Source organism: Orcinus orca, chromosome X, assembly GCF_937001465.1.
Source record: "Orcinus orca chromosome X, mOrcOrc1.1, whole genome shotgun sequence".
In the NCBI taxonomy this organism is placed as follows: Eukaryota; Metazoa; Chordata; class Mammalia; order Artiodactyla; family Delphinidae; genus Orcinus; species Orcinus orca.
In genome coordinates this window covers 14531871-14558827 of record NC_064580.1, presented here as the reverse complement: position 1 = coordinate 14558827, position 26957 = coordinate 14531871, and the positions used below count along the sequence as shown (strand labels likewise).

The window sequence follows — 26957 nt, the reverse complement described above, 5'->3', positions numbered from 1 at the left end:
TGAATGTCACACAGCCACAGTCTGGAAGTGATCATCAAACCTCCGGCCCAGGCCTTCTGATCCCAGATCTCTTGCTCTTTCTCTTTCTGTTCTGTGTTGTGGACATCTGGGGCCCAGGAGCCAGTACTTGGCCCTAGGGTCCTCCTCTGGAAGACGTGGGAGTCTCCAGGGACTCCTAACTCCCACCCCACACAGTCCAGCCATCTGATGCTCACTTTCCTAATGTCATTGTTACAGCATCTATCTATAACTGTGCTAAGAAATGCTGCTTTCATGGCCAGGCTCACGAACTGGGGAGTAAATAATAACCCTGCAGGACTGATGTAGATAGGAACAGAATCTCCTCTAGAAACCCACTAGAAGAACCCATTGTACCTCTATGACCTTTTTTTAAACTTTTCGAGACAGTCTCATAAAAACTATGAATGCTGGGAGAGGTCAGAAAGGGCTTTTTATGTTTTGGCCTCTCCCCTATCCCTTCCTACTCCAAACCGAGGAAATTCTTGGTAGAATAAGGACTTTGTATTAGTTTCCTATCACTGCTGTAACAAATTCTGACAAATTTAGTGTTTTCAAACAACATAAATTTCTTATATTACACTTCTGGAAATCAGATATCTGGGTACAGCATGGCTCAAGTGAGTCTTCTGCTTAGCGTTTCTCAAAAACAAAATCAAGGTGTTGGCAGGGCTGTATTCCTTTCTGGAGGCTCTGGGGATGAATCTGCTTCCGTGCACATTCAAGGTGTTGGCAGAATCAGTTCCTTGTGACTACAGGGCTGATGTCCTGTTTCCTTGCTGGCTGTCAGCTAGAAGCCTCTCTCAATTTCTTTGGCCGCCTGCATTCCTCATCACGTTGCCCCTTCCACCTGCAAGTCCTTCTCACGCTTCACATCTCTCTGTCCTCCTCTTCCGCATTTAAGAGCTTATGTGACCATATTGGGCCTGTTGGATAATTCCCCTACTTTAAAGTCAGCTGATTAGCAACCAAAATTACATCGGCAAAGTCCCCTTTACCATGTAACATAACTACAGGAGTTATACCACAGGGCTAGGATCCTTGGGGCCAAAATTCTGCTTAGCACGATCCACCCTCTGGTGGCCCCCATGACTCCCATCCATTCCACATGCATCCATTCCTCATGGCCTCCTAGTCCAGATTTCTACTCAGTTTTTCTATGGTATTTAAGCTTTCTCTGTAATTGTCCTTAATCCTTCTGAGCCCCCACCAGCATCCTTTAATATCCGTATTTCTACTAAGAGTCTGTTCAAGGAAATCTAGGCTTTTCTCTATCATGCTGCCATGTCCTAAGTAAGTTACTTCACTTCTCAGGGTTAAAAACTTCCTCATCTGCATAATAATTCTAGTTTTAAATTTTAGGAGAGAGAATACTCCACAGAATGACCTTAATCATCTTCTGATGGGCTTCGGATTTCAGCCATTACCAGGCTCCACAAGAAGAATGTCATCAAATGACCCAGTGGTCACATTTTGGCCAGTTTGAAGAAGGGGAGAGCAGTTTGGCCAAGCTGTTTGCCCATCTTGAAACCAGGGCTTTGGGGCTCTGAGATGATCTCTGAGATAGGAGCTCCTGTGTCTTCTACTTCCCAACACTGGACACAATGCCAAGGCCTGACAACCACCAACTGTCAATTTTTAATTTAACAAACACATGTCTAACGCTTACTAGGCACTATTCTAAGTGCTTTATATTTATATTAACATATAGGCACTATTACTGGTAACTTATGGATGAGGAAGTGAGGCACAGAGAAGCAAGTAACTTACTTAAGATCACACAGTTATTACGAGACAGAGACAGACATGAAAAGATGCTCAACACTGCAAATTATTAATTAGAGAAATGCAAATCAAAACTACACTGAGGGCTTCCCTGGTGGCACAGTGGTTAAGAATCCGCCTGCCAATGCAGGGGACTCGGATTGAAGCCCTGGTACAGGAAGATCCCACATGCCGCGGAGCCACTAACTGAGTGCACCACAACTACTGAGCCTGTGCTCCAGAGCCCATGAGCCACAACTATTGAGCCCAAAGTGCTGCAACTACTGAAGCCTCGCACCTAAAGCCCGTGCTCCACAACAACAGAAGCCACTGCAACGAGAAGCCTGCGCACCGCAATGAAGAGTAGCCCCCACTCGCCACAACTAGAGAAAGCCCGCGCGCAGCAACGAAGACCCAGCGCAGCCATAAATAAATAAATAAATATTTTTTAAAAAAAAATAAAACTACAGTGAGGTACCACCTCACACCAGTCAGAATGGCCATCATTAAAAAGTCTACAAACAACAAATGCTGGAGAGGGTGTGGAGAAAAGGTAACCCTCTTGCCCTGTTGGGAACGTAAATTGGTGCAGCCACTGTGGAAAACAGTATGGAAGTTCCTCAGAAAACAAAAAATAGAACTACCATACAATCCAGCAATCCCACTCCTGGGCATATATCCAGACAAACTATAATTCAAAAAGATACATGCACCCCTATGTTCATAGCAGCACTATTCACAATAGCCAAGACATGGAAATAACCTAAATGTCCATTGACAGATGAATGGATAAAGAAGACGTGGTATGTACATACAATGGAATACTATTCAGCCATAAAAAGAATGAAATAATGCCATTTGCAGCAACATGGATGGACCTAGAGATTATCATACTAAGTGAAGTAGGTCAGACAGAGAAAGACAAATACCATATGATATCACTTATATGTGGAATCTAAAATATGACACAAATGAACCTAGCTATGAAACAGAAACAGACTCACAGACATAGAGGACAGACTTGTGGTTGCCAAGGGGGAGGAGGTTGGGGTTGGGGTTGGAGGAGTGACGGAGTGGGAGGTTGGGGTTAGCAGATGGAAGCTTTTATATACGGAAGGGATAAACAATAAGGGCCTACCATAGAGCACAGAGAACTATATTCAGTATCCTATGGTAGGGACTTCCCTGGTGGTGCAGTGGTTAAGAATCCACCTGCCAGTGCAGGGGACATGGGTTCGAGCCCTGGTCCGGGAAGATCCCACATGCTGCGGAGCAACCAAGCCCATGAGCCACAACTACTGAGCCCGTGCGCCACAACTACTGAGCCCGTGCTCTAGAGCCCACGAGCCACAACTACTGAACCTACACACCACAACTACTGAAGTCCACGCGCCTAGAGCCCGTGCTCCACAACAAAAGAGAAGCCACTGCAATGAGAAGCCCGCACCCTGAAACGAAGAGTAGCCCCCCGCTCACCACAACTAGAGAAAGCCCGCACGCAGCAATGAAGACCCAGTGCAGCCAAAAATAAGTAAAATTTTAAAATAAAAGAAAAATTTAAAGAAAATATCCTATGATAAACCATAATGGAAAAGAATATTTTTTAAAAAGAATGTAAATGAATAAATAAAAGAGATGGAGCCAGGATTTGAGTCCAGGCAAACTCCCAACCTCATGCTTTTAACCAGTGTGCTATGCTGCCAGAATGCCATCCTTCAGGCTACCTCTTCTTATTCATTCTAACAGTGGGATCAGAAGAGGTGACAATAGGAAATTATCCTCCCACCCGACGCCACTGCCTCCAACTGGACCATCAGAGAATTAAGGAAGAGTGGTGCTTGGGAGAAGAATAAAAGGAGGAGGCTGAAACCAGAGTTAGGGAAGGAGGTTGAAAATAAGGAAGTTGGACATTAATGAGCTCAAAATGTTAAAAGTTTAACCTCTATTTCTCCACGTCTTCTGCCTCACTGCAGCTTGAAGCTGACTTCCAGGGATGCTGAGAAAATTTAGAGTTAGAGAGCAGAGTGAAAAACGGATCAGCTGTGGACTTCACAGAGCCCAGCAGGCTGAACACACAGTGGAGGCCAATTAAAAATACTTGATCAAACTTATGGCTACCAAAGGGAAGGGGAAGGAGGGATAAATTAGAAGTTTGAGAACAACAGATGCACATTACTATATATAAAATAGACAAACAACAAGATCCTACTGTATAGCACAGGGAACTATGTTCAATACCTTGTAATAACCTATAATGGAAAAGAATCTGAAACAGAAAAAAAATATATATATATATATATATATCTGAATCACTTTGCTGTACACCTGAAACTAACACAACATTGTAAGTCAACTATACTTCAATTTTTTAAAAAACTTGATCAAATCATATTTTAAATATTTTTTTAAATTATTGTGTCTATCAGAGGGAGGGAAGTGCTACTTAGAAGCTAAATTCATTATCAGCCATTCTGCCATCAAGGGAAAAATTCTTATTATTGAGAAATAGATCTCTACATTGTTTCTTCCCCTTACAGAGGCTGGCAAGGAAAGAATGAGAAAATACGGAAATGTGAGAGCTTCTATCATTCTCCTATGCCGCTAAAGGTGAGGTTGCAAACTGGCCACGCAGGGGCCGAGCTGGCTCGCAGACATGTTTTGTTTGGCCTGCAGAATGTTAGCCTGCACAGTGGGGTTTTTTCCCCCCTCAGTGTTTTAAATTGGAAATAGTGGCCAACATATAAAAAAAAATAGGCAAGAATCCTTTGACAGATGTATTGCAAATAAGTTCTACTGTTCTGCAGTGTGCCAAAACTCTCCTAGTTGTGAATTTTGACAAACAGAAGTTCCTAATTTCAATTTATCAGTCTTTTCCTTTATGGCGACTGCTTTGTATGCCCTGTTTAAAAAAAAAAACCTCTTTATGAAATTCATGAAGATATTATCCTATGCTCTCTTCTAGCAGCTTTATTGTTTTACCTTTCACATTTAGATCTAAGACCCATACTGAAATAATCTGGGGGCATGGTAGGGATCCAGGTTCATTTTTTGCCATGTGGATATCCAATTGCTCCAGCGCCATTTATTGAAAACACCATTTCCCCACCACCCCCTACTGGATTATGATGGTGCCTTTATTGTAAATCCAGGGATCATATATGTGTGGATGTTTCTGGCCTCTCTATTCCGTACCATTGCTCTTTTCGTCTAACATGTGCAACAATGCCACATTCTCAGTTACTGTGACTTTCTAGTAAGTTTTGAAACCTAGTACTGTAAGTCTTGCAATCTGTTCTTCAAGATTATCTTGACTATTCATTGGGATGGACACTTAACACTGGTGCACGTATGTATGGATCAATGTTAAGCCTCAATGAAAAATAACAGACAAGGGACTTTCTGGGGGTTAAGGGAGATGAGATATTGAGCCTCTCTCAAAGAATCAGAAATCTAGCAACACAGAGGCCTGTATGGCAGTAGTCTAGAGCTGCCTTTCTAGACACGGTGTGCAAGCTCCAATCTGTGACAGGCCCCACCTACCGCTCCCCACCACTGAGGAAGATGGGCCACTGACATCTCTCATCTTACTCTGGACTTGCTTCACTCATCTACCTTGCTGCTTGGATCCTGGGCGTATTTGAACGAATGCACTAGTTTAGCAGAGCCTGTTGCCGTAGCTCTGGCCATATGAAGAGGCGTTCCTGGTGATGGTGAGAAGGCTGCATAGCTCTGGATAATTGAGGGAGACGGAAGGATGGCCGAGGGGCTCCTCCAGAGCAGGTTTCTCAATATGCACACTACTGACACTGCGGGCCAGATCATTCTAGGTGGTGGGACTGTCCTGGGCACTGAAGGATGTTCAGCAGTATCCCTGGATCCCACTAGATGCTCTCCCGAGTTGTGACAACCAAAAACGTTTCTAGACGTTGCCAAACGTTCCCTGGGAGCAGAGGCAGAATCGCACCGAGTTGAGAACTGCTGGCCTAGACCCAGAGCACAAACAGGAAAAAGGAAGGGAGATGTGTAGGGGGTACGGGCCCTGGGTTAGGAACACAGGCAGGACCCCCGCAGTTCCCATCTACCCACCTTCCCTCAACACGCAGAACAAGAGACCTACAAAGAGGGAGAGGAAGACCGACAGAGAAAGAGTGGATGGTGCCACGGGGAGCTGTGAGCAGGACAGCGGCTTCACAAACTCCAAGGGGCATCTTCTGTGTAAAATATAAGAACAATGTCCCCTAGAGTTGTGCAATGTGTGGCCCTAGATATAAACTATTTAAAAAAGCTCCCATCTCTCTAAATAGTCTATAAATTCTGCCCCTTTCCCATTTCGAGTGACTAGGATAAAAACATCAGCTCCTCCACCATTACCTCTGCCTCTCAGAATCTCCAGAAAGATAAAGATGCAGGCTCTCAGCACACGTGGGTTGAGGTTCAAGCCAATTTCATTTGCATTTCAAAGGTCCTGCATCACTATTCTCCGTATCTGTCTTTAATTTGCTTTGTGGTCCCTTTATTTCATTCCCCAAGCATTATCTTTCTTCCCCTTGGCTTTCCTTCAGCTTCATAGCACTGATGAAGTCTAATGCAGGGGTGGAGGCCTGTACCCTGTTCCCCAGTGATGTCCCAAGGATGGGAGCGGTCCACGCAGTTACAAGAATAAGGGGTACATTTTCGGTAGAAAATTTAAAAACATTAATAAATTTGACTAAAAGTCAGTCTGCTTTTATTAATCAGCGTGCACCAGCACTTCCAAAATTGTTTAGACATTTGTCAGTGATAAAACACCCCTCCCCCCGCCCCCGATTCTCTTGGTCTATGTTCCAAATGATTACTGTCGTTATTTTTTTAATATACATATTTATAATCATAAGCATAAGCAACATCAGCAGAGAACATAAATATTTTACACACACACACACACACAAATATTTATGTCCTCTGCTGCTGTTGCTTTTGCTTATAATGCTACAGGATATTCACAGGTGAACCTTGAAAATTTTATACAGCTTCTGTGCCAATTCCTTTTTCCTATCAAATCTGCTAAGAGGATTTCAGGGCAAATAAAGGAATGTATATCTGGGTTACAATCTTATTCTCAAAGATACTTTTTATTCAGTGTTTGAAAGAAAAATGCAGGGAGGGGAAAACCACTCCAATACCTGCAAACACTAAAGTTGGCTCTTCCAGAACACCTTATATTTACAAAACAATATGGCGGGGCTCTCTGAAGTTGCATTTAGCCGTTGAGATGCTATACTTGGAGCATTTCCCCTCCAGGCTCAGGGATTTTTCAAAATTGTTAAATAAACTCAACTGAGAATCCTTATTCAAATGGAATTGGATATTTCAGCTTCATTTCTAAACTCTTCATTTCTGTACTTTGATAAGCCTTCTCGCCAAAGAAAAGGGGGAGGGGGGACCTTGCACCTCTCGGTCACCTCAGAGCCCCTGATATCTCCCCCTGCCCCCAAAGAAAGAGTTGAGGATGGATAAAGTCTCATGTCATCCGGTAGGACTCCTGCTTACCAGGGCTTAGGCCCTTGTGTTCTGGGCTTTGCCCCTTTGTCCAAACACATGCCAGAAATGTAACAAATCAAACTAGCGGGCTTGGTTCATGCCATAAACACTAGTTTACAATCTTCCAGTGAAGCATTTCAGGAGGAGGTTGGGGAAAAAAAATTGGGAGAACACAAACCACTCCTTGAATATCAGTGAAGTGACATCATTCACTGTGCTTAAATCTCAAAGCGGGCTGCAACGGCTGGTGCTTTATGCCTTCCTGGGACATGCAAGGCCTTCTCTTCTGGCCTTGTGCCTGACTCTGGCCACTTCTTCCCCTCATTCCGTCCAGAGGAGACTCTTCTGCAGTTCCCAGAAGGTGGCACGCTCTTTTCCAGCCCTGCCTTAGCACACACAGCTCCCTCTTCCTGGAACACCCTCTTTTTATTGCTTAACGCTCCCTCTTCTAAGACTTCCATGAAGCCTTCCTGGATTGCCACAGTCTGAATTAGATGCCCCTCCTGTGTGTTCTCAGAGCCACCTGGCTTTGTGCCTTCTGGTGGATGCTGTGTTCACCGCCACTGACTCCTCCTGAGCTCACAGCTAGACTACATGTCCCAGTCACCCTTGCAGTTAACTCCTGTCACATGACCGAGCTCCAGGAAATGAAATATGCATAGAAGTGATGTGTGAAGAGAAATTGTATCCTCTCTACAGTTCTCTGTTTCTTCCACACACTGGCTAAAAGGAGAAAACTCTCTAGCCCTAGAGGAAGACAGAAGCACACATAGAAGGGGTCTGGGTCCCTACATAACCACAAAGAAAAATGGCACAACTATGAACATCCACTCTGGACTATACATTGAATGAGAAACTTTCATTGCGTCAAGCCACTGAACTCTCAGGGCTCTTCGTTATAGACAGCAGTTAGCTGGCACTGACTAATACATCATAGCGCCTACCCCGCACTGCCTTGCAAGTCATCTGGTCTCTGTGAGTTCCTTGAGGGAAGGGACTCTGTCCTATAGGTCTCATCTCGAGCTCTTAACATAGTGTTTGATACACAGTAGGGCCACAGTAAATATCTGTGGAAGGAAGGTCAGGAGAGGGAACAAACTTATGAATGGACACTGTAGCACAGCAGAAAGTCGGCCCTGGGAACATTTTTACCCTTTGCTCAGAATTAGCTGAGACCCTAGATAAGTCACTTTTGCCTCTCTGCACCAGTGTCCCTGACTGTAAAATGTGGTTAGCAAGATCAGTAGTTCAATTTTAGTGAGCAATCACTGTCCCCTAGAGGGCTTGTTAACAGGAAGATTGCCGGGCTCATTCCCAGGGTTCCTAATTCAGTTGGTCTGGGGTGGGCCCCAAGAATTTGCATTTTGAGTTAAGTTCCCTGATGATGGTCTGGGGACCAGACTTGGGAACCACTTGCCTAGATGATCTCAGATCCCTGGGAACGGTCAGGGCCTGGTGGTCTCCAGTGGTCAAGCTTACAAGCCAAATCATGCATGATTCTTCCAGAGTTAGTTTGGCATTTGGAACTACTAGGTTGGAAATACCCTATGTGTGGCCAATTTGCATTCGCAGTACGGAATGAAACTCCTACCTGATAGGAGACTGGTGGCTCCTAAAATTACCCAAGCATTAAAGATAAGAAACTGCAACTGGGGTGCCAGGTTATCTGGTGGGGATTTAAAACCAACCCTTCCTGATCCCTCCCCTTCCCTTGCATGCTAGGTAAGGGCATTATGATGGAAACATTTCTGAGCACAAAGAATGCCAAGAAGAGGGCTTCCCCGGTGGCGCAGTGGTTGAGAGTCCGCCTGCCGATGCAGGGCACACGGGTTCGTGCCCCGGTCCGGGAAGATCCCACATGCCGCGGAGCGGCTGGGCCCGTGAGCCATGGCCGCTGAGCCTGCGCGTCCGGAGCCCGTGCTCCGCAACGGGAGAGGCCACAACAGTGAGAGGCCCGCGTACCGCAAAAAAGAATGCCAAGAAGATGAGGCAAAAAACTTGACCCTAGATTAATCCAAGTTTTCAGTTCAGTGGAACTTTAAAATGCACTGTGAGCTGGCCATGATACCCCATGAATGCCGAGTGTCAAGTGTGCACAGATATTTAAGGACCCAGCTCAGACCACCAGGAGGTGAAAATAACCAGATCTCAGACTTTGATTTAACTGGGAAGACCTCCAACTCCTTTTCACGTCACTTGCATTAAATACACGAGACCAAATGCAGACCACAATATACTGACTGACGCTAAGACTCCACCAGAGCCACGCTTCGTTATCAGACATTTATTTTTTCACATAGCACCCCAGTTTCACAGCATGTACATTTTCCAGAGTTGGAGATTCTCAACCTACTATGTTCTCCACAGACTTTCCAACAAGTGTGAAAGAGAGGCAGTAAGGTTAGCTTGAGTCGACAAGTCACAATCCAAATATAGGACACCCTGTATTTATTTATGTTTAAGATCAATATACATACAGTTCCCAATGCTTAGCACACGAATGAGACTCTGGCTGAGTAAAATACTAACACAACTTGTTAGCACATTATCATGAAAAGACAGAAGGCATCAAATATATACTTTGCTGTTCCTCATTTTACTGTTCAATGTAACTGTAGTGAAAAAATATACATTTTTACTTTCGAGGTTAAAATAGACCATCAACTCATTATCTCTCCAGGCCCACAGCTACAAGGAGTAAAATGGCTCTTCCCACCTCTGGCTCACTTGAACACTGGATTTGTGCTGAAGACAAAAAGAATGGCTAAAGGTAAGGGTACACCCCAGCTCCCAGGCTGGCTGCAGCTGAAGCCCTCACACAAGTTACCTTAAAACAAAATAAAACCAACACAACTCAGTTGATCCAGTCTCCATACAAGGCGGTCCCTGCGCCACCTGTCCCATTCCCAGGTCAGGGCTCCCTGAAGGAGCTTTAGGGTCCAGTCCTGATGTCTGACATAGTGCTTTAGGACAGAACTGGGACCGGAAGTTTCCCTACTGCAGCCCTCAAACTCCAGTTCTGGCCTGCTTAAGTTCCAGTGTCCTCTGGTCTTCAGAATCATAAACCACTTGCTCCAACCTCCCACAGTCCTGAACTTAGCTTAGAGCAGGGCAGTAGAACCCCCAAAACACAAAAACTAAACACTCCTCAAGTGCTGAGAGCAGAGCAAGACTTCTGTCACTAGAACAAATCCTGTCGATTGAAACGCTGTAATGCCTTTCGGAAACGGTTCCTTTATCAATCATATGCGTCAGTAAATGTAGAAAATAACGAGACAAGCCTAAAAGTGACCATGCGCCTGGGATGTCTCCCCACATTCACAGACTGGCTGTTTCAGGGAACACTTAGTAAGGCAACCTCTGAAAGTCTATTTTGGGGAGAATCAGTTGGTATTGCTCTTCATGTCTGCCCCTCTTGGTCTGCTGTTCTTACAGTTGCTCTTGGGAGGGTCACATAACCAGCTACATTTCTCACTGCAAACAGCGAAGTGGGGAGGCTCCTAGAGTAAGACTCTCATGAACTGCCATGGATGACTAATCTGTGGGCGTTGGTGGGCAGCCTCCCTTAGCCTGGGCTGAAGGGGAAGGAGAATATGCCACTTCAGGACTGCAAAAGCCCACATCCCCCCACCTCTCACTAGGAATTTGAACCACACTGAGGCAAAAATCTGTAACAAAGCACCCATAACTAAAGTGTAAATTCAAGCGATCCTTTGAAATCAGTTTCAAAAGAGTACACTTGAAACAGAGTAAACCAGTCGGAAAGAGAAACCAAAGTTACTAGCATGTTCTCTTTAACTAGAGAAGAAAAAGACCTCTCAACAGAGATTTCATTTTGTTCACATTCATAATGTTCAAACCACAACCTACTGAGCCCTACTTCTCAGCAATATGGGAAGATCTGGGTGCTATGATATCTGTAATTCTTTTTCTTTAATATTTTACAAATCAAATTCCCTTAGTGATATCTTGTCAGGAGGTGTGATTCTAGCCTGTGCTGATCAAATGTTTTTAGCTCTAAGGTGTTGTAATGAAACTGAGATCTTTCCAACTACTACATTTGCAAATGGCTGTCTTAATTTCAAGGAAAACATCCATTCCAGATTCTTTTCTTATTGATATTCTAAGAGCACATCTATCATTACCATGGTTGTGAGCTCATCTAAGAAATGGACAAATATCATTTAGAAACAGACTAGAATCAAGTCACATGAAGAGAAGAATGTTTCATGATAGTTCAGACGCTACTAGGAAATCAAAGAAAAATCCATGTTTTTGATTACTCACCCTGAACTGTACTGAAACTGAACATTTGCAACCCAAGTAACCCAAGATATATTGAAGAAAACTATAACTTACTACATATTGAGTTCATTTCAATCACAGTAGTCTATTTTAAAAACAAACTCCCATAAGGAATACAGGAATGGAATCTATTCAAAGCAACAGCTGTCAAAAGTTCTGCCAAGAAACTCAGGGTAATTTACTGCATCATGAAAGATGAGGTGTTCTGAAGAACAAATACTTCAATCATATTCTTTCTCTTCAGATTTTAGTTTTTGCTTCAATCCAAGAGAATTATCTAGATCTAAAGCTCACTAAGACCTGTTTTCATATTTTAAGACTGATAAATTAAGTAAATAAAATTCAACATGGTATATAGAAAAAAACCCTTCTAATCTATTTTTAGTAACGCTAGTGGCGAGAGGACTCGACTGAGAATCCATAAAATCCCAACTCTGCCACCAGCTCCCTCCTTCTATGGATTCTTGGACTAGGAACTGTGGTTTCTTAGGGCCTTGGTCTCCCCACAAGCAAATGCAGGATATGGGAAGGGGTCCTCTCATCTCTGACATCCTACTGTGCAATGAGAAGAAAATGGGCACAGCTCCCAGCTAAGTTGCCTCCTTCTCCTAACCAGACCCAAAGCACTTCTCTAATATTTATAAAGCAGTCAGATCCCTCCAACTAAGGCAAATGTCTGCCTTCATTCCAACACACTCCGCAATTCCAGAAATCTACCTTTTGGGTTTGCTTCATGGCTGCTGGATAGGGAGGTGGCCAAAGCAATAAGCCACATACCAGAGACACTGAGGTACCCAATAAGCTGGTGATCTACTCCTACCATGTTTTCACCCTTGGGACTATGGGACTCCCATGGAGGAAGACCACTTAACAATAAGGTTATTAAACCCCCGTGGATGGGGGCAACATCAACATTCTGCCCAGAGACTTCTGCCCAACAAGGTCTTACGCTTGAGTAGTTTTATAGAAGAGGTATAATGGTGATATCAATAACCCAGCCTTCCTATAAATCATATTAAAGGCTCACAGAAACATTATCAGGAGTTATAATCCTAAATTAAATAAAAGTATACATCCTACGAAAATGGAGAAAGAGAGGATGAGCGCTAGTTAGGTAATATCAGGTTCTGTGTGTGTTTCGGGGGGGGTGTAATTGTTTTTTTAAAAATCCACTTCTAGGCAACTAAGAAACTGTGGTCACTCTTAAGTCCAGTCAAGAAGGTGGGGTGGAGATATTATTGGTGTGGGCTTTAATGCAATGCCTATGTTAAATTACTGCTTAGACTGTGCAATGCATGAGGCTTCGATTGTCCAATGCAAGTTTTTTCATTTAATGAAATCCAAGCTAACTAAACAAAACCCCAACCTCCGAATTTGGCTCACTCTGGCCTTGGCCTGATGGGAGAAAAACATGTCAATATTTTAAAAATGCATAACATAGACTAACATTCTTTAGTTTATATGTCTGCTTAATGGATATGAAGTGCTATCTGGAGTGTGTGCATATGTCCTGGAAGACTATGAGATGAAGTGCATATGCTAGTCTTTCCTGGATTGAATGGAACAAACATGATAATGAAACGTCTGTGACAAGGACACTGTTGATAAAATGTGTTGCAGCCCCCAGATCTCAGAACAAGTGAAAAGAGGTTACCTAAAAAATGTGCACTCACCCATTCATAATCTTAGGAAGGGTTTAAACTGACTCCGAACCCCTCCCACAGGGACAAAAAAGGCAGCCAAAAGGGAAGGAAAGGGGGACTAGAGAAATAGTTCAAGTCCTGTGATTTTCAAAATCCAAGCAATTCAGAATCCTTTAATATGCACAGAACAGAATCAACAATTTGGTTTGTTTTGGAAAAGCATCATCGTTTGAGCGTTTCTCTTCCATCATTAAGCTATTGATAAAGCTTAATGGAGTAAGAAAGCATTAAAACAAAAGCCTACTTCTTCTAAAAGCAGTCAACTCTATTGAAATCAAAGGCTTAGTCCCGCGAACTGCAAACCTATCCTAAACCACTTCAGAAAGGACCCTAGCACACCCCACCCCGCTATCCTAAGAATCGGTAAATCAGCAAAATGCACAAGAGACCGCATGTCTTGACATCCGTCTCCTGAAGTGATGTTAAAGCTGGCGAGGCCGGATACCTGGGAGGGTCGATCAATTCCCACTTTCAACTTGAGCTTACAGGAGAAGCATAGGCTATGTAAATTTCTATGGAGTACTGGCTCCTGCAATTTGAGCTTACTGTTTTACATCACTTACACTGGAGTCGGTTGGGCGCCTCTGAACTGCACATAAACCAATCCCTTCCCAAGGGTACACTTCACAGAGAACAAAATAGTCATATATCCAGTGTGAGGATCGGCTTTCTTTCATTATTTCTTCATACCCAATACACTCACGATCCGGGTTAAAATAACAAAGACAAAAATAACTACCAGAGATTGTTGCATTACTGGTAACAACCATTGCCCCTTCTTCCCTAGTTTGAATACCTGGGTTCAAACAACAAATATTTATCAGTCCAAACAGTCTCATCAGCCGTTCACATTTGATGGGTGGTTTCCAAATTCATGCATTTACAGATATGTTAACCCGTGCAGGATAAAAGTAGAGACCTGGCAACTATTTATTTAATTTGATCGGGCAAGGCAGCTCAGGCAGATTTCTCTTGCCCAAAAATCTACATGAAAGGGCTGAGTTGTCTGGGTTGACGGCTTAGCTGGGCCAAGTTAAATAGATCATGGACAAAACTACTACTTTACAGAGGTGTAAAGACTGAATAAGTCTTTGCCATTCAATAGAAAACAATAGTCATGTATTATTTATAGCTAGATATAATATCAAGATGGCACTAGAGAAGCAATTTTTGGCATGTAGTGGTGGAGGGCACGGAGCCAGTCTAAAGCTAATGCTTTTGTTTTCTTCTCCTTTTTGTTTGTATTATCATCATGCCAAAGACTATCCAGTTGGAATCACAATTATTCAGGAAACCAATCTACTGTATATGATATACATACGAAAATAAAACAAGCATCCTGAAGGTACTGGATTACAAGGTTTTGTACAAGTCATAAATTCTTGAAATAAGTAGTGCTCTAAATTGTTTTTATTTGCTAGAAGATTGGTTTTGGGTAAGGAGCAACATCTAACACCTTGAGGAAGTACTTAAGAATGGGAGGTAAATCCCACTGATAGTTACAATTTCAAGTGTGATAATCAGTTGTATTTTTTCCACCACAGTAAAACGTACACGTGAAGCACAAAAGAAAAGGTGATATGGATTATATTCCGCCGCTAAGAGCTTTTGACACAGTCTCAGACATCTATGACAAGTAGTTGCGTTGAAACATTCAAAGGAAAGATCTTGGCAGGAAAGGTCACCCACTGCTACTTGAATCTTGGGGGTCACAACACAGTGACTGGACGAAGTTGTTCCAGTTGGTTTTCCAATGCAATCCGTTCTTGATGAACCTCCTGAGTTGTACAAAACAAAGAGAAGAGAGGGGTCATTTCCTGGGTTCATCCCTACTTCATCAGATACTGAAAAGAAACTTATGACTGGACCCACAAGCATTTAGGTGCCACATGACTCAAGGACAAGTGGACTGGGAGGCATCATATTTAAAGCTGGTGACCGGACACAGGAGGCTTCACAATTTGCAGTCTCTCGACTCCTTTCTTAAGATGATGAAATGAAACTGATTGACCAACCCTCCCCACCCCCCACACCTAAATCTCACCCTCAGTTTTAACAGCGGCTGGCACAGAATGATGTTAAAAATTTAAAAAAATGATTGGAAGGGAGCAGAAAAGCAAAAGCAGACTCCTAATACTGAGAGGCGAGCCATCAGGACTACATCTCTAGTTGCAATCTCTTGTTTCCACTCCAGCACCATACTGGATTAGGACTGAGGGATGAGAAAGGGCACTGGTCGTCCTTCCACCAAAGTGTCATCCAGGTTCCTGCATAAGTTATGGCTGAAGGTGTGACTTCTTGGCTAAAGGTAGAAAACAGGATCCACAATCTGCTATTTGGGAATTCAAACTTTGAGCCCTAAAACAGACCTACTGGCAGGGAGAGATGGGGACACGTAAAGGCACTCTGAAGTAGAATCAGTCAAGGTGGGAAGGAATTCTGTATAAAGGCTCAATTCTGGGCTTCCCTGGCGGCGCAGTGGTTGAGAGTCCGCCTGCCGATGCAGGGGACACGGGTTTGTGCCCCGGTCCGGGAAGATCCCACATGCCGCGGAGCGGCTGGGCCCGTGAGCCACGGCCGCTGAGCCTGCGTGTCCGGTGCCTGTGCTCCGCAACGGGAGAGGCCACAACAGTGAGAGGCCTGCGTACCACACAAAAAAAACAAAACAAAACAAAAAAAACAATAAAGGCTCAATTCTGAGACGTCCCAGAAGAAACAACATGCTAATAGTAGCGTAGAACTCAACAAACATTTATTCACCCACCCTCCTACCTACCATCCAACAGTCTTTGAGTATCTATCTACTATGGGCCCGATTCTGCTCTGGGTGTGATGATACCACCAAGGAACAAGATAGATCAAACCAATGCCCTCACAGGGCTCATACTCAAATGGCTAGAGAAAAACAAGAAAGTCAAAATAAAAAAAAAAATGAGATACTTTCAGAAGGAAATAAATAAGATGATGTAATAGAGAGTAATGTGGGGGATCTGGGAGAAAGGTGGACAGGGTGGCCCGGGAAGGCTTCTCAAAGCGGATGCTACTGAGCAGAGACTTGAATGAAGTGAGAGGTGAGCCACGTGAAGATACAGGCGAAGCATATTCAGGGAGATAAAATGGCAACCGCTAAGGCCCCAAAGGAGGGAACAAGCTTAGTGTATTTGATGAACCAAAAGGCCTGTGTGACCAGAGCAGAGGAGACAATTAAGACCTTGGCAGGAGCTAAAGTCAAAGAGTTAGGCAGGCACCTTGTAGACAGAATAAGGAGTGTGGATGGATTCAATAAGGATTCAAAGTGTATGGCAACGAGGACGTTGAATCAGGAAAGGCATTCGGCCTAACTTAGAATTCAGAATTTTCACTCTGGCTACTACCTAGACAATGGATTGTAGCAGGACAAGAGTGGAAGCAGGGAGCAGTTGGGAGGTTACTGCATGGAACCAGGTGAGAAATGAAAATGGCTTAGATCAGGTAGCAGCCATAAAGATAGAGAGAAGGAGATGGATTCTGGACATAATTTAAATCTAGAACTAATAGGAGATGTTGATGAAGGTGATATAGGAAAGAAGGAAAGGAATTTGGGATTGAGCAAGTGGGCGGCTGGTAGTGTGGTATTAATTGAGAACAAGAAGATTGGATGAGAAATGGGCATTTCAAGGAGAGGGATGGGAATGAAGCATCTGAGATGTGTATCAGATATATTACGAGAAAAGTTGAATATGCAGTTGTAAATACATGTCTAGAGCTTAGAAGAAAGAGAAATAGGGCTTGAGGCATAAATTTATGAGGTTGGATAGCCTTCAAAGCCATAGGATTATGTAACAACACCCAGCCAAATAATATATTGCGTTGGCCAAAAAGTTCGTTCTGTTTTTCCACAGCATCTTTCAGAAAAGCCCGAACTTTTTGGTCAACCCAATAGATGGAGGCTGCAGGTAAAGATAGAACTTAACATATGTACCAAACTCATTCCCTACTGCAACTCTACTAAAACAATTTTTTTAACTGGGGGGGTGTGCATGGTCATAGACACACAAGGACAGGGAAGACAAAAGGGAAGAGGTGATAACAATAAAATTGGTAAACTGGAAGGCAAACTGATGAATGCTGAATGAATTAGCAAATCCAGGAAAAATAAATGTGGGGATTCGCCTAGGTGCTGAATACGTCTCTTCCAGTTACGCATCATGGAACTGGAAAAAATAACCACAGGGTGGATTCGGGGATAAACTGAACCCACTGTGACAAGGACCTGAGCTACAACTCCACTGATCACCTGACCTCCGTAAGCTCCTACTCTTAACTGGTGGATCATAGTGATGTTTTGGGTCTCCTGGAATAAGTATCAGTTCAGAGCCTGTGTCCAGTAATCCCCCCTAAATCTGATGAGTCCCTTTTCCCCAGTGCACAGTCACACACTTTGGGAAGGGCTGGGAGAAAGATTAACAATATAAACTTTTGGCTGCAGAGTACGGTCCTTCCTAAAGGTGACTCAGAGGCCCCTTTATGCAAGGGTTCTGTATCTGTAAACTGACTTAGTCTGGGAACTGACTGAGAAGCCATGACTAGAGCTCTGCTTGATGATTCTTCAGACTTCTGTCCACTAGACCTAGAACTTTTTCACTTCTACAGATCAAGTAAAGAAAAGTGAACTGCAAGCTAAGCATGGGGATAAAACAAGAACCAATCCGATTTCACATAGAAGAATCCCTGAAAGACTCAAATTGGCAGCACCAGATACCTATGAAAGTGGGAGTGAAAGAGGGGAGGACGACTGGCTTAAATAAGTTTTGCTTGAAAGTCTGCTTCAGAAGTAATTAGATCCCCGAATCCTTCCTGCCACTATGGTAGAACACTGAAGGTTTATTTCTTTGAAAGGTAAAACAGATGGCCTCTGGATTAGCAATAGAGAGACACAATTAAGGACTAGAAATTGGACTGGAAATAGGGGGGTTAAATGAATGCCCTGAATGCTGAGAACCAGATCCCTCTCCTCCACTGAACCAGGTCTTCCGTCCATGCAGGAGACCACAAGAGTCTCCTGCCTGAGGACTCCAACCAGACCAAGAGGAAACAGCAAATGACACTGTCTTTGGGGGTTCCCCAACTCTATAGCTCAGCCAAACTGGGGGAGAATGAAGCTCAAAGTTGACAAGCCCCACAACAGGCCATGAACTTGCAATCTGCATTCTCATCCTCCTCCTAAATATAAGCAGAGAAGGACCATCAGCTATTGAAGGAAAGTATCTAATTAGAAGTGTATACAACAACAAAAAAAGCAAGTATTGAGGAAGAAGAAAAACTACCGTTAAGAGAAGATATTACAACACTGAAACAAGAATAGGATGCCATTGAAAAGAATCAGAGAACAACAACAAAAATGAACTCTTGGTTATTAAACACAGGAGATGTACAGTTTAAAAAATAAGTATGTCTCCACATACAGACAAAAGAAAGAAGAGAAAAGAAAGAAACTAGAAAAGAAAAATTAGAAAACCAAACTAAGAAGTCCAGTGTCTGAAAACTTTCAGGAAGGGAGAACAGAGAAAATGGGGGAAGGGAGGTCAATAAAATTCAAGAAAACTCCCAGAACTGAGGAATATGGGCTTCCCAATTAAAAGGTCCTACCAAATGTAGAGACCAATGGATAATAGTGACCTACGCCAAAGCAAAGGTAGGGGCGGGGGAGGCAAAAGCAAACTGCAAAACAGAAACGAGGTCACATACAAAGATCCATAAAACAGAATGAAGTGCGACATTTTACAAATTTTTTTATTATCATATGGTAAAATTGACTTCTTTTCTTTTATTGTACAGTTCTACAAATGTTAACACATATAGATTTGTGACACCACCACCACAAAGAGGGTTCAATACAGTTCCAACAACCAAAAAGCTCCCTGGAACTACTCACTGATATACAAACCTTCACCTCATGCATAACCCTTGACAACCAGTGGTCTGTTTTCCAGCACTACAGTTTTGCCTTTTCAAAAATGTCAAATAAAAGGAATCATGCAGTACATAACCCTTTGACACTGGCTTGTCTCACGTAGCATAACAACTTTCAGTTTCATTCAAATTGCTACGTGTATCATTCCTTTTGCCTGATGAGTACTATTTCATCATACTCCATTTATCCATTCATCCTTTGAAGGACATTTGAGTTTTTTTCACGTTTCCACTATCATATAAAACTGCTATGAACATTTGTGTACAGGTTTTTGAGTGAACATAAATTTTTCATTTCACTAAGGTAGATACCCAGGAGTGGAACTGCTGGGTCACAAGGTTAAATGTATATATAACTTCATAAGAAAATGCCCAACAGTTACTCAGAGTGGGGTATCATTTGGCATTCTCACCACCAATTCACGAGGGTTCCAGTTGCCAGCACTTGATGCTGTCACGATTTTCTGTTTTAGCAATTCTATCACTGTGTATACTGGTCTGTGATCATGGTTTCAATTTGCATTTGCCTAACGGCTAACAATGCTGAATATCTTCTCACATGTTTACTTGCCGTCCTTATATCCTCTTTGGTGAAGTGTCTGTTCACGTCCTTTGCCCATTTTTAAATTGAGTTGGTTGAGCTTTGAGAGTTCTTATTACTGAGTTCTTTATATAATCTGGACACTAGTCCTTTGTCAAATACGTGGGCTGCAAATATTTTCTCCTAGTCTGTAGCTTGTCTCTTAATTCTCTTGACAGTGTTTTTGGCAGAGTAAAAGTTTTAATTTTGATAAAGCCCAATTTATTGATTTTTTTTGTTATAGATTGTGCTTTTGGCATCATTTCTAACCCCAGGTCACAATAACTTTTTCCTACGTTTTCTTCTACAGGTTTTATACCTTTATGTTCTACATTTGCATCTATGATCCATTTCAAGTTAATCTTTGCATCAGGAGTGAGGTCTTCGATCAAGGTTCATTTTTTTACAGATGGATGACCAACTGCTACAAAACAATTTCTTGAAAAGATCATCCTTTCCTCAATGAATTGATTTTGTACCTTTGTCAAAGATCGAATGCCTATATTCATGTGGTCTACTTCAGGACTCCCAATCCCTCTCCACTGATCTATCATCAATCCCACACTGTCTTGATTACTGGAGCTTGATACTAAAAGTGATTCCTCTACCTTCGTTCTTCTTTTGCAAATTTGTTTTAGCTATTCTAGTTCCTTGGCCCTTATATATAAATTACAGGATAGGCTGGTCTATATCTACAAAATATCCTGTTGGGATTTTGATGATTGGTTGCAATGAATCTCTAGATCACTTTGGAGGAAAAAAGTATCACTACTATGTTGAGTCTTTCAATCCACAAACAGCATATGTCTCTCCCTTTATTTAGGTCTTCTTGGATTTCTTTTAGCACCATTTTGTAGTTTTCAGTATACAGATCCTGTGTTTTACGATGAATTTATACTTAAGTATTTCATTTGGGGGAGGGGGTGAGCTATTATGAATGGTACTGTTTTTCAAATTTCTGTGATCAGTTGTTCATTGCTTGTATATAGGAATATAATTGCTTTCTGTATGACCTTATATTCTGTGACCTTCATAAACTCAATTAGAAAATGAAATTTTAAGAAACAGTTCAATTTGCAATAGTGTCGCCAAAAACAAGGGAACAAATTTAACAAAAGACACATAATACTTACACACGCAGAACCACTGAGAGGAGTGTTTTCTAAAATCTAAACAATGAGAGAGAGAATCTTGAAAAATTTATACGACCTGATTTCAAGACTTACAGAAATCAAGACCGTGTAGTACCAATATAAAGATCAACAAATAGGGGCCAGACTGAAGCTGGAATGGGCCCAGTGTGAGGCATCACGTGAATAAATTTTCTTTTAAGGCCGAAAAGCGAATTAACCTTACGCAAGATAACCATGAATTACAGCAGCCACAGCAAGAACTTCTAACCCAGATAAGCTTTTCCATTTACAAGGTGCCCTAGAAAAAAAAGGGTTCTCGGCCAAGCACTCACTAAAAAAAGAAGAGGGCAAACTATTTTTCCACCTCTTCACGAGCTTCTGGTGGCCAGGATAAGACCAGGTGGGACATCCCACTCGCTCCAGAGCCTGCAGAATCCTGAGGAAAACTGGCAGAAGAAAGCAAAGGCTGTGTGGCTGACAGGGGCTTGGTGCTCCAGCCAGGTGTCAGGCCTGTGCCTCTGAGGTGGGAGAGACGAGTTCAGGACATTGGTCCACCAGAGACCTCCTGGCTCCATGTAGTATCAAACAGCAAAAGCTCTCCCAGAGATCTCCATCTCAACGCTAAGACCCAGATCCACTCAATGACCAGCAAGCTACGGTGTTGGACACCCTATGCCAAACAACTAGCAAGACAGGAACACAACCCCACCCATTAGCAGAGAGGCTGCCTAAATTCATAGAGGTCACAGACGCCCCAAAACACACCAATGATGTGGTCCTGCCCACCAGAAAGACAAGATGCAGCCTCAGCCACCAGAACACAGGCACTAGTCGTCTCCACCAGGAAGCCTACACACCCCACTGAACAAACCTTAGCCACACGGGGCAGATACCAAAAACACCAGGAACTACAAACCTACAGCCTGCGAAAAGGAGACCCCAAATACAGTAAGTTAATCAAAATGAGAAGACAGAAAAACACACAGCAGATGAAGGAGCAAGGTAAAAACCCACCAGAGCAAACGAATGAAGAGGAAATAGGCAGTGTACCTGAAAAAGAACTCAGAGTAATGATAGTAAAGATGATCCAAAATCTTGGAAATAGAATGGAGAAAATACAACAAACGTTTAACAAGGACCTAGAAGAACTTAAGAGCAAACAAACAATGATGAACAACACAATAAATGAAATTAAAAATTCTCTAGAAGGAATCAATAGCAGAATAACTGAGGCAGAAGGACAGATAAATGACCTGGAAGATAAAAGAGTGGAAATAACTACTGCAGAGCAGGACAAAGAAAAAAGAATGAAAAGAATTGAGGATAGTCTCAGAGACCTCTGGGACAACATGAAACTCACCAACATTCGAATTACAGGGGTCCTAGAAGAAGAAGAGAAAAAGAAAGGGACTGAGAAAATATTTGAAGATATTATAATTGAAATCTTCCCTAAGATGGGAAAGGAAATAGTCAATCAAGTCCAGGAAGCACAGAGAGTTCCATACAGGATAAACCCAAGGAGAAACACACCAAGACACATATTAATCAAACTATCAAAAATTAAATACACAGAAAGAATATTAAAAGCAGCAAGGGAAAAACAACAAATAACATACAAGGGAATCCCCATAAGGTTAACGGCTGATCTTTCAGCAGAAACTCTGCAAGCCAGAAGTGACTGGCAGGACATATTTAAAGTGATGAAAGGGAAAAACCTACAACCAAGATTACTCTACCCAGCAAGGTTCTCATTCAGATTCCACGGAGAAATTAAAACCTTTACAGAAAAGCAAAAGCTAAGAGAATTCAGCACCACCAAACCAGTTTTACAACAAATGCTAAAGGAACTTCTCTAGCCAGGAAACACAAGAGAAGGAAAAGACCTACAATAACTAACCAAAAACAATTAAGAAAATCGTAATAGGAACATACATACCAAGAATTACCTTAAATGTAAATCGATTCAATGCTCCAACCAAAAGACATAGACTGGCTGAATGGATACAAAAACAAGACCTGTATATATGCTGTCTACAAGAGACCCACTTCAGACCTAGGGACACATACAGACTGAAAGTGAGGGGATGGAAAAAGATATTCCATGCAAATAGAAATAAAAAGAAAACTGGAGTAGCAATACTCATATCAGAAAAAACAGACTTTAAAATAAAGACTATTACAAGAGACAAAGAAGGACATTACATAATGACCAAGGGATCAATCCAAGAAGAAGATATAACAATTGTAAATACTTATGTACCCAACATAGGAGCACCTCAATATATAAGGCAAATGCTAACAGCCATAAAAGGGGAAATCAACAGTAACACAATCATAGTAGGGGACTTTAACACCCCACTTTCACCAATGGACAGATCATCCAAAATGAAAATAAACACAGCAACACAAGCTTTAAATGATACATTAAACAACATGGACTTAATTGATATTTATAGGACATTCCATCCAAAAACAACAGAATACACTTTCTTCTCAAGTGCTCATGGAACATTCTCCAGGATAGATCATATCTTGGGTCACAAATCAAGCCCTGGTAAATTTAAGAAAACTGAAATCCTATCAAGTATCTTTTCTGACCACAACGCTATGAGACTAGATATCAATTACAGGAAAAAATCTGTAAAAAAATACAAACACATGGAGGCTAAAAAATACACTGCTAAATAACCAAGAGATCACTGAAGAAAGCAAAGAGGAAATCAAAAAATACCTAGAGACCAACGACGATGAAAACACGATGATCCAAAACCTATGGGATGCAGCAAAAGCAGTTCTAAGAGGGAAGTTTATAGCAATAAAATCCTACCTCAAGAAACAACAAACATCTCAAATAAACAATCTAACTTTACACCTAAAAGAACTAGAAAAAGAAGAGCAAACAAAACCCAAAGTTAGTAGAAGGAAAGAAATCATAAAGATCAGAGCAGAAATAAATGAATCAGAAACAAAGAAAACAATAGCAAAGCTCAAAAAAAGTAAAAGCTGGTTCTTCGAGAAGATAAACAAAACTGATAAACCATTAGCCACACTCATCAAGAAAAAGAGGGAGAGGACTCAAATCAATAAAATTAGAAATGAAAAAGGAGAAGTTACAACAGACACCACAGAAATACAAAGCATCCTACGAGACTACTGCAAGCAACTCTATGCCAATAAAATGGTCAACCTGGAAATATTGGACAAATTCTTAGAAAAGCACAGCCTTCGGAGACTAAACCAGGAAGAAATAGAAAATATAAACAGAGCAATCACAAGCACTGAAGTTGAAACTGTGAGTAAAAATCTTCCAGCAAACAAAAGCCCAGGACCAGATGGCTTCACAGGTGAATTCTATCAAACATCTAGAGAAGTGCTAAAACCTATCCTTCTCAAACTCTTCCAAAGTATAGCAGAGGGAGGAACACTCTCAAACTCACTCTACGAGGCCACCATCACCCTGATACCAAAACAAGACAAAGATGTCACAATGAAAGAAAACTACAGGCCAATATCACTGATGAACATAGATGCACAAATCCTCAACAAAATACAAGCAAACAGAATCCAACAGCACATTAAAAGGATCATACACCATGATCAAGTGGGGTTTATCCCAGGAATGCAAAGATTCTTCAATATACACAAATCAATCAATGTGATACCCCATATTAACAAACTGAAGGATCAAAACCATATGATAATCTGAAGAGATGCCGGAAAAACTTCTGACAAAATTCAACACCCATTTATGATAAAAACCCTCCAGAAAGTAGGCATAGAGGGAACTTACCTCAACATAATAAAGGCCATATATGACAAACCCACAGCCAACATCGTTCTCAATGGTGAAAAACTGAAACCATTTCCTCTAAGATCAGGAACAAGACAAGGTTGCCCACTGTCACCACTATTATTCAACGTAGTTTTGGAAGTTTTAGCTACAGCAATCAGAGAAGGAAAAGAAATAAAAGGAATCCAAATCGGAACAGAAGAAGTAAAACTGTCACTGTTTGCAGATGGCATGACACTTATACATAAATTATCCTAAAGATGCTACTAGAAAACTACTAGAGCTAATCAATGAATCTGTTAAAGTCACAGGATACAAAATTAATACACAGAAATCTCTTGCATTCCTATACACTAATGATGAAAAATCTGAAAGAGAAATTAAGGAAACACTCCCCTTTACCAGTGCAACAAAAAGAATAAAATACCTAGGAATAAACCTACCTAAGGAGACAAAAGACCTGTATGCAGAAAACTACAAGACACTGACGAAAAGACATTAAAGATGATACAAACAGATGGAGAGATATACCATGTTCTCGGATTGGAAGAATCAACATTGTGAAAATGACTCTACTACCCAAATCAATCTACAGATTCAATGCAGTCCCTATCAAACTACCACTGGCATTTTTCACAGACCTAGAACAAAAAATTTCACAATTTGTATGGAAACACAAAAGACCCCGAATAGCCAAAGCAGTCTTGAGAAAGAAAAACGGAGCTGGAGGAATCAGGCTCCCAGACTTCAGACTATACTACAAAGCTACAGTAATCAAGACAGTATGGTACTGGCACAAAAACAGAAATATAGATCAATGGAACAGGATAGAAATCCCAGAGGTAAACCCATGCACATATGGTCACCTTATCTTTGATAAAGGAAGTAAGAATATACAATGGAGAAAAGACAGCCTCTTCAATAAGTGGTGCTGGGAAAACTGAACAGCTACACATAGAAGAATGAAATTAGAACACTTCCTAACACCATACACAAAAATAAACTCAAAATGGATTAAAGACCTAAATGTAAGGCCAGAAACTATCAAACTCTTTGAGGAAAACATAGGCAGAACACTCTATGACATAAATCACAGCAAGGTCCTTTTTGACCCACCTCCTAGAGAAATGGAAATAAAAACAGAAATAAACAAATGGGACCTAATGAAACTTCAAAGCTTTTACACAGCAAAAGAAACTATAAACAAGACGAAAAGACAACCCTCAGAATGGGAGAAAATATTTGCAAATGAAGCAACTGACAAAGGATTAATCTCCAAAATTTACAAGCAGCTCATGCAGCTCAACATCAAAAAAGCAAACAATCCAATCCAAAAATGGGCAGAAGACCTAAATAGACATTCCTCCAAAGAAGATATACAGATTGCCAACAAACACATGAAAGGATGCTCAACATCACTAATCATTAGAGAAACGCAAATCAAAACTACAATGAGGGGCTTCCCTGGTGGCACAGTGGTTGAGGGTCTGCCTGCCGATGCAGGGGACACGGGTTCGTGCCCCGGTCCGGGAAGATCCCACATGCCGCGGAGCGGCTGGGCCCGTGAGCCATGGCCGCTGAGCCTGCGCGTCCGGGGCCTGTTGCTCCGCAACAGGAGAGGCCACAGCAGTGAGAGGCCCGTGTACCGCAAAAACAAACAAACAAACAAAAATAAACTACAATGAGGTATCACCTCACACCAGTTAGAATGGCCATCATCAAAAAATCTACAAACAACAAATGCTGGAGAGGGTGTGGAGAAAAGGGAACCCTCTCGCACTGTTGGTGGGAATGTAAATTGATACAACCACTATGGAGAACAGTATGGAGGTTCCTTATTAAACTAAAAATAGAACTACCATACGACCCAGCAATTCCACTACTGGGCATATACCCTGAGAAAACCATAATTCAAAAAGAGTCACGTACCACAATGTTCATTGCAATTCTATTTACAGTAGTCAGGACATGGAAGCAACCTAAGTGTCCATCGACAGATGAATGGATAAAGAAGATGTGGCACATGTATACAATGGAATAGTACTCAGCCATAAAAAGAAATGAAACTGAGTTATTTGTAGTGAGGTGGATGGACCTAGAGACTGTCATGCAGAGTGAAGTAAGTCAGAAAGAGAAAAATAAATACCGTATGCTAACACATATATATAAAATCTAAAAAAAAAAAATGGTTC

The 26957-nt window shown here is 41.9% G+C and overlaps 1 protein-coding gene across 6 annotated transcripts in view; it reads right to left on the bottom strand.

Moving 5' to 3' along the window:
• Positions 1–9571: 9571 nt before the first annotated feature.
• REPS2 (RALBP1 associated Eps domain containing 2) overlaps positions 9572–26957 on the bottom strand; it is a 223933-nt gene continuing 206547 nt past the window's right edge. For all 6 annotated transcript variants that reach the window (XM_012532959.3, XM_033427890.2, XM_033427889.2 and 3 more), the window contains one exon: positions 9572–15088. In XM_012532959.3, coding sequence (XP_012388413.2) covers positions 15020–15088 — 69 coding nt within the window. In that variant the 3' untranslated portion in view covers positions 9572–15019. The remainder of the gene's footprint in view (positions 15089–26957) is intronic.